At 39.5% G+C, this 8,491-nt stretch overlaps 1 protein-coding gene across 1 annotated transcript; it reads right to left on the reverse strand.

The window, feature by feature from the left end:
- Positions 1-6,234: 6,234 nt before the first annotated feature.
- LOC127087905 (uncharacterized) lies at positions 6,235-7,026 on the reverse strand. Its single transcript, XM_051028827.1, has one exon. The coding sequence runs from the start codon at positions 7,024-7,026 to the stop codon at positions 6,235-6,237; it is 792 nt and encodes a 263-aa protein (XP_050884784.1).
- Between the last annotated feature and the right edge of the window lie 1,465 nt (positions 7,027-8,491).

An 8,491-nucleotide genomic window follows, 5' to 3' on the forward strand; every position in this document is an offset into this window, starting at 1 on the left:
GAAAAATGCACGGAGGAGCCACCGTCTAGCTCAGCTAAGAAGACGACCGGAGCTTAGCTCCGGCGTCTCTGTGTTTCCTAGGGTTTGAATGACGTGTTTGTCCATGTGGATGCTGAGTGTGCCTTGCGTGTCTGTTTGTTTGGACTGTGTTGCTTTGACCTTGCCGCGTGTGAGTTGACCAGCTGACTGAGCATGCCACCGTGTTTAATGAAACGGTGTGTTTTGATATTTGAATGTGGACCTTTGATTTAGGCGCGCTCCAAGATCATACGGCTGTGATTTATTCTGATTTTATTCAAATAACTGTTTCCCTCCATATTTTCCATGTATTTCCATTTATTTTAGTCATCTTAGAGAGTTCATAAAAAATAGAAAAATGATCCAAATTAATCCCAATTTTTTTCCTGGTTTTGTATGAATGTCTATTATTTTTTATGTTAATTTCATGAATTGTTGATGTCTGGTTTGTGATGTGTGAATTTGTGAATCTATGCTATGCCAAATTGATCATGTGCATTCTATGCTTTATGAAATTCTATATGTTGAGCTTCTTGATCCAATTTTTTGTGTGCTTAAGCTTCATACATGATGTGAATTTTTGATCACTGGTTTGAAATTTTTCTCACATTCTATCATTGTTTTTGACACATGAAGATGAATGTAACAATTTGTGTCACATTTTTTGCCATTGAATTTGTGCATTTTTGTTCATATATCATTTAAACATTTCTGGATTTGATTTTTTGCATGATGATTATCCATGACATGAGAAACTCATATAAAAAATATCAAAGTCATTGCATGCATTTCTGATTTGATTTGGATTTTCTAATTTGGAAGTCCACTTTGTGCATATTTTGTGATCATTGCATAGCATGAGCCATTTGAGACACTTGCTTTTTGATTTGATGCTGGTCCTTTAGAGGACATTTTGTGACATGTTTGAATGTGCATTGTGTAAAAGATTGAGTTCTGTTTTGATCATTTGGTTTGGTTTTGAACTTAGTCTTTGTACTAGTGTTTTGTGCATAAACTAACTGTGCTTTTGTGCATATACCTATTTGATCAGCTTCACCCTAAATCTCAATGTTAGTGGTTAAGAGCTACAGATTACCTGTTACAGTTTGGCTTGTTTGTCGAGGTTGACATGACCCCTCTTGACTAAAGCCCACCCATTGGTTTGAATCCTCTTGTATGTATATAGTGTGTGATGTTTGTTTACCTGTGAACTTTTGATATGTGCTCTTGAACTAGGAGTTTCCTTTTGATCTTAATTTGAAGATCATTATCATGTTCATCCATGTGGAAGTTACAAGATACCTTGAGGATCTCTTATGAGACTTATGTGATTGCTTATGCTTTGTGCTTGCTTATTCCAAAGGATGGGAACTTACTTGGATCATCTATATGATCTCAAGAGAGGAACTCCTAGTGTGGTTTCATTACTTAGCCTTCTTCTTCATTTCTTCATCCCTAACCCAAACCAAAAACATTTTTGTGCAAACATTTGACTTTGTTTTCAACATTAGAAACCTAAGCCTTATGCTTTTGATTTTCAAACTTTCTTTTCATAACACTCATTTTGAATTGAATCTTTAAGTCAACTTTGACCATTTTTGTATATACTTCTAATTGGTAAATATAACCCATTCGAATTGCTTTTGTGGTTTCCATGCCCACTTCTTAATCAAATCTTTTCATAACCTTTAGCTATTAGGTTTGAGTTATCCTTGTGGTAGATATAATACTCACCTTTGTCCTTAGTGATGGACAATGAGCCTTCCATGCTTATTATAGGGTTAACCCCTCACTAGCATGTTGAAGCTATCCTCACATGGTGGACTTGTGGTTTTTCAGGTTGAGTTTTCTCCCTTTGATAACAAAAGACCTTAAGGCTTTTGGACCAATCAATCCACTCATTTGTTTTGATATTTTTTACCCGAACTACGAGGTTTTGATCCTAATCTTTTTATAAGAGGGTACGTAGGCAATGGGTTCATCCATCCAAACACAAAATGTAAATAACTTGTATATTCTTTTCTCATCTCTTCAATCATGTTTGCACAAACAAAATTTTCACAAAACAATAACCTTTGCAACAAGTGTGAAAAGGGCTCCCTAGGAGTACCTAGGATGTTTTGGGTGCCTAACACCTTCCCATTGTATAACCAACCCCCTTACCCAGATCTCTATTTCTTTTACTAGTTTTGTTTGTAAAACTTTTAGGTTTTTGTTCGCTTTCTAACCATTCCTTTGGATAAATAGAAGTGCGGTGGCGACTCGACTTTGTATGATTTACCTTGGATTTAATCAATATCTCCAATGGTAACGAATACACCGCTACAAATAGGTAGGAGAAGAGGTTAATGAGGAGAGAATGAGTGAATAAATGGATTTAGTGGGGGAAATTCGGTGGTGGGCCCAAGCACCAACGGTAAAAAAATTTGAAAAATATCACACTGTGCTTGCTGACACGGGCAGTCTCCTTCCAAATTGCAGCTTCGTCACGCAGGGGCTGACACGGGTCGTGTCACCTGACACGGGCACCCGTGTCAGGCCCCTAGAAACCCCTTTCCTGAACACTTCCTTGGAATTTCCTGACACGGGCCGTGTCACCTGACACGGGCACCCGTGTCAGGCCCCTGATTTTTCAATTTCCTTCATTGCTTTCTCGAGTTGTGCCAGGCTTCCGCTTCCGAATTTTTCCAGAGACTTTTTGGGCACGAGATTTTTACTGCTCTAGCAAACATTGTTCACACCTACAAGTAAATAGCACACAACCAAACAAACAAAATAATTATACACAAAAGCGTGGGTTGCCTTCCACGTAACGCTTTGTTTAACGTCGCTTGGCTCGACGATTGTGCATATTATCAGACAAGATGAACAACATCAGTTTGGCCAACTTCTTGCTCCACATTGTAAGGCTTCAATCTTTGGCCATTCACTTTAAAAATATCCCCATTGGATGGATTTTTTATTTCGATTGCTCCATGGGGATATACCTTGTGTACCATAAACGGACCCGACCATTTCGATCTCAGTTTTCCATAGAACAACTTCATTCTTGAATTGAACAATAGTCCCATTTGTCCTTCCCAAAATTCCTTCCTTTGGATTCTTCTATCATGCTATTTCTTTGTTTGATCTTTGTAGATTTTGGCATTTTCATATGCCCGGTTCCTAAATTCTTCTAACTCATGGAGTTGAAGGATTCAGGATTCTCCCGCTTTCACAAGATCTAAGTTAAGGAATTTTCAAGCCCACAAAGCTTTGTGTTCAAGTTCTATGGGTAAGTGAAATGCCTTACCCTATACCAATTGATAAGGGGACATACCAATCGGTGTTTTGAAAGCAGTTCGGTATGCCCAAAGCGCATCATCAAGCTTACTTGCCCAATCCTTGCGAGAAGCGTTAACCGTCTTCTCCAGGATTTGTTTCAGCTGCCTATTCGACACTTCAACTTGACCACTTGTTTGCGGGTGGTACGGAGTGGCTATACGATGTTTTACATTATACTTCAAGAGTAGCTTCTCCATTAGGTGATTTAAGAAGTGAGTTCCTTCCTCACTTATTAGAGCTCTTGGCACTCCAAACCTGACAAATATGTTTTCTTTCAGAAACTTGACTACCACTTTCGCATCATTTGTTGGTAGAGCAACTGCTTCTACCCACTTGGATACATAATCCACTGCCACCAAAATGTAATTCTTTCCAAATGACAGTGGAAACGGTCCCATAAAGTCAATACCCCAAACATCGAAGAGTTCAACTTCCAACATGGGGTTTTGCGGCATCTCATTTCTTTTCGAGATGTTTCCCATCCTTTGACACTTGTCGCACTCTTTGATTACTTGCTGAGCATCTTTGAAAAGTGTTGGCCAGTATAATCCTGACTGAAGGACTTTGGAAGTGGTTCTATCACCACTAAAATGTCCACCATAGTCAGAGTCATGACATGCTTTCAAGACATCTCTCTGTTCTTCTTCGGGAACAAATCTTCTGACCAACCCGTCTACTCCTTTCTTGTACAAGAATGGGTCATCCCACAAGTAAAACCTGCAATCATGCACAAACTTTTTATTTCGGTTAGAGTAAAATTCGCTAGGGATCACCCCACCTACTAGATAGTTCGCGTAGTCTGTGAACCATGGCATTCCAATAACCACAAGGATGTGTTCGTTAGCAAACTCATCCTTTGTTGGACGTTTTTCCTCATTCTCCTCTATGGGGGACATCTGAGAGAGGTGATCTACCACTTTATTTTCACACCCTCTTTTGTCACAAACTTCCACATCAAACTCTTGGAGGAGTAGGATCCATCTCAACAGTCTTGTCTTAGAGTCCTGCTTAGTAAATAAATACTTCAAAGCAGCATGGTCAGTATAAACAATGACTCTAGAACCCAACAAATATTGCCTGAATTTATCAAAGGGATAGACCACAACTAGCAACTCCTTCTCAGTAGTCGCGTAGTTCATCTGTGCAGGGATCAAAACATGACTAGCATAATATATGACATGCAACAGTTTATCTATATGTTGCCCAAGAACTGCTCCCACTGCAATGTCATTCGCATCACACATGATCTCAAAAGGTAGAGACCAATATGGGGCAATGACAATTGGTGTCGTCACCAATTTATTTTTTATAGTTTCAAATGAAACGGCACACTCTTTATCAAAGATGAAAGCCTTGTCCTTAACCAACAGGGTAGTTAAAGGTTTAGCTATCTTGGAAATGTCTCTTATGAACCTGCGGTAGAAACCCGCATGCCCTAAGAAACTTCTTATACCTTTTTCGTTCATAGGAGGGGGTAGCTTTTCTATTACCTCGATCTTGGTTTGGTCCACTTCTATCCCTTTGTGAGAAATTTTATGACCCAAGACTATGCCTACTCGCACCATGAAGTGACCCTTCTCCCAGTTGAGAATCAGATTGGTCTATTGGCATCTTTCTAACACAAGGGAAAGGTTAGTTAAAAAATTATCAAAAGAAAAACCAAATACCGAGAAGTCATCCATGAAGACCTCCATATGCTTTTCGAGCATGTCCGCAAAAATGGAAGTCATGCATCTTTGAAATGTGGTTGGTGCATTACATAACCCGAATGTCACTCTTCTGTAAGCAAAAATACCATAGGGGCAAATAAAAGTTGTCTTCTCTTGATCTTCTGGTGTAGCCGCTATCTAATTATATCCAGAGTATCCATCAAGGAAACAATAGTACTCATGACCTGCCAACCTTTCCAACATTTGATCAATGAATGGTAAAGGAAAATGATCCTTTCTTGTCGCCAAATTCAACCTCCTGTAATCGATGCAAACACGCCACCCCGTGACCGTCCTTGTGAGGAGTAACTCATTTTTATCATTCCTTATAATGGTAGTCCCTCCTTTCTTAGGAACCACATGAACAGGACTCACCCAAGAGCTATCAGATATGGGATAAATTAACCCAGCATCTAATAGTTTAGCAACCTCTTTGCAAACCACTTCCTTCATTGCGGGATTTAGTCTTCTTTGAGGTTGCACCACTGGTTTGTGACCATCCTCCATGAGAATTTTATGCATACAAACCGTAGGGCTAATTCCCTTCAAGTCTTCTATCGCCCATCCCATTTCACTTTTGTGCTTCTTCAAAACCTTGACAAGCTTGTCTTCTTGAGAAACTTCTAGATTAGAGCTTATAATAGCCAGGCATTTCCTTTCTAGATCTAGAAAAACATACTTGAGATTTTCAGGCAATTGTTTCAGCTCAACCACTTTCTTGGTCTCATCTTTCTTTTCCTCAACCTGGGGTTCCCTCAAGTTTTCCCATCGGAGTGATTGGGACCCCTTAAAGGGTGGTTGTGTTGCCATCATTGTTAACACTTCCCTCTCTTTTTCATTAACTTCTTGGGTGTCTTCAGAAATTGACAGACTTATAACTCTCTCCAAGGTAAATTTTTGTTCACCTAGAGGATTTTCTTTCAGAACCATTTGATCAATCACCTCTATGTGTTGACTGGTGGCCATATCATCCTTGTATTTCATGGTGTTACACACATTAATTTTTAACTCTTCGTCGTAAACTTTTAGAGGTGCCTTCTTCTATATCTATCAAACATCTTCCAGTCTCCAAAAATGGTCTACCAAGAATGAGCGGTATCTCTTCATCTTCCGGCATTTCTAAGATGACAAAGTCCACCGGAAATACAAACTTATCAATCATCACAAGAACGTCTTCCACCACTCAATAAGGTCTCTTCACATAGTGGTCAGCAAATTGAAGTGTCATTCTGGTATCTTGCACTTTTCTAATCCCCAACCTCTTGTAAATGGACAACGGCATGAGACTCACACTTGCCCCCAAGTCTATAAGGGCCTTTTTGAAAGATCTATCCCCGATAGTGCAAGGGATAGTTACCGAGCCTCGATCTTTCTTCTTTACCGGAATCTTTATACCCTGCAAAATTGCACTACAAGTTTCGGTTATTACAATAGAGTCAGTGTTAGTGCTCCTCCTTTTTGAAATAATATCCTTCATAAATTTAGCATAAGAGGGCATTTGCTCAAGTTCCTCCAAGAAGAAAATGTTAATTTCAAGTTTTTTGAACATCTCCAAGAATTTCTCGAAGTTCTTCTCATGTTGCTCTTTCTTCTTATTTCTTGTGGGGAAAGGGAGTTTGACAACCGGCTTTGGTTCACTAACTTTTTCTTTAACCACTAGTTTAGGTACCACCATCTCTTCACTCACAACCTCATTTTCTTTTATTTCCAACTCAACTTCAAGCAATTGGCCTTCTTGGTTCTCATCTTTCTCAGGGACTTCTTTCACTTTACCACTCCTTGTGGTTACAACACTCACATTATTATACTCTTGTGGATTTGTAACTGTAGCACTCGGTAATGCACCCGGTGTTTGCGAACCCGTGAGTTGTTGAGCAATCTGACTCATTTGCACTTCTAGATTTTTTATTGAAGCACCAGTGTTTCTCAGATTACTTCTAGTCTCCTCTTGAAATTGTGAACTTTGAGCTGCCATTTTTTCAATGGCTATTTCCCAATCTGCTTTTCTTGGAACCTGTTGTTGAACTTGTTGTTGGGATTGGTGAAACTGATGCTGGTAAGGTTATTGTTGTTGTGGTCGATACTGTTGTTGTGGTTGGCTTTTATAATGGGTGGGCGCTTGCTACTGAGCATTTCCTTGCTGGTCCTTCCAAGAAAAAATTGGATGATTTTTCCATCCAGGATTATACGTATTGGAGTAAGGATTGTTCTGCTTCAGAAAATTAATCTCTTCCACTTGTTGTGCAGTTGCCACACAATGCATGGCGAAGTGAGGTCCCCCACAAATTTCACAACTAACTGCTTGAATAGGTTGAACCGGTTGAACTTGTACCACCATTTGAGTGTCAAGAGTCATTTTCTTGATTCTTCTCTCTAATTCAGCTGTTATTTGATCTTCCATTTTCATAACTTGATTTGATAGCTTGAGATCCATGATACCTTCAGGTTGACTTACACTGCGGTCGTAAAGCTCCAAATGCTCATTTGCTGCAATGGCTTCAATGATTTTCTTTATTCCAGTGGCTGTTGTAAAATTTGTTGAGCCACCGGCAGTTGTGTCTATGAGTTGCTTAGTCTTCATTCTAAGGCCATTCACAAAATTTTGCATCTGTTCAGTTGCATCCATGTTATGAATAGGACATGCAACCAACAATCACTTGAACCTCTTGTACGTGTCTCCGAATGACTCTCCTTCCTTCTGTTTGAAATTAAAAATATCATATCTCTTGTGGATATACACAGAAGCAGGGAAGTACTCATTCAAAAATGTTGTCTCCATTTGATGCCAAGTTGTTATGCTTCCCGCGGGTAAAGAGTAAAACCACTCTTCGGCATCTTCCGATAGTGTAAACGGAAACATCACCAACTTTTTATCTTCCTCTGAGTGTCCCTCAATTTTTAATGATGTCGTCATGGTCAGAAATCTTTGTAAATGCTTGTTGGCATCTTCATTGATTTTTCCGGAGAACGGTCTTCTTTCGAGTTGACAAATCGTTGAAGGGTGTAGCTGAAAATGATCAACATTTACCAGTTGGTTCACAATTGTTAACCTTTCAGTAGGAGCATTTGCACCTCCATAGTCACCTAGAGGTCTTTCCGCGGGAGGTGGGGCTTCAGCCATTGGTTCATAAACGGCTTCGAAGTCTTCCGAATGAACTGAAACAACTTCTTCTTTTTCAGACTCAGAAACAATGGGGGTTGCTTCTGAAAGTTCTAGCCTAGCTTTTCGTCGTCTTGGACGCAATAATCTTTCTGGTTCTGCGTCAAAAAGAAATTCAGCTGAGGCCTTACCTCGCATACACAAATTAGACAATTATTAGAATAAACAATAGTACATAAAAAATTTGGCTGCAGAGCAACAAAATTCCAATTGAATTATTTTTCAACTTATACTTTGGCAGTCCCCGGCAACGGCGCCAAAAACTTGATTGGTAAAATAG

The sequence above is a fragment of the Lathyrus oleraceus genome, chromosome 1, assembly GCF_024323335.1.
Source record: "Lathyrus oleraceus cultivar Zhongwan6 chromosome 1, CAAS_Psat_ZW6_1.0, whole genome shotgun sequence".
NCBI lineage: Eukaryota > Viridiplantae > Streptophyta > Magnoliopsida > Fabales > Fabaceae > Lathyrus > Lathyrus oleraceus.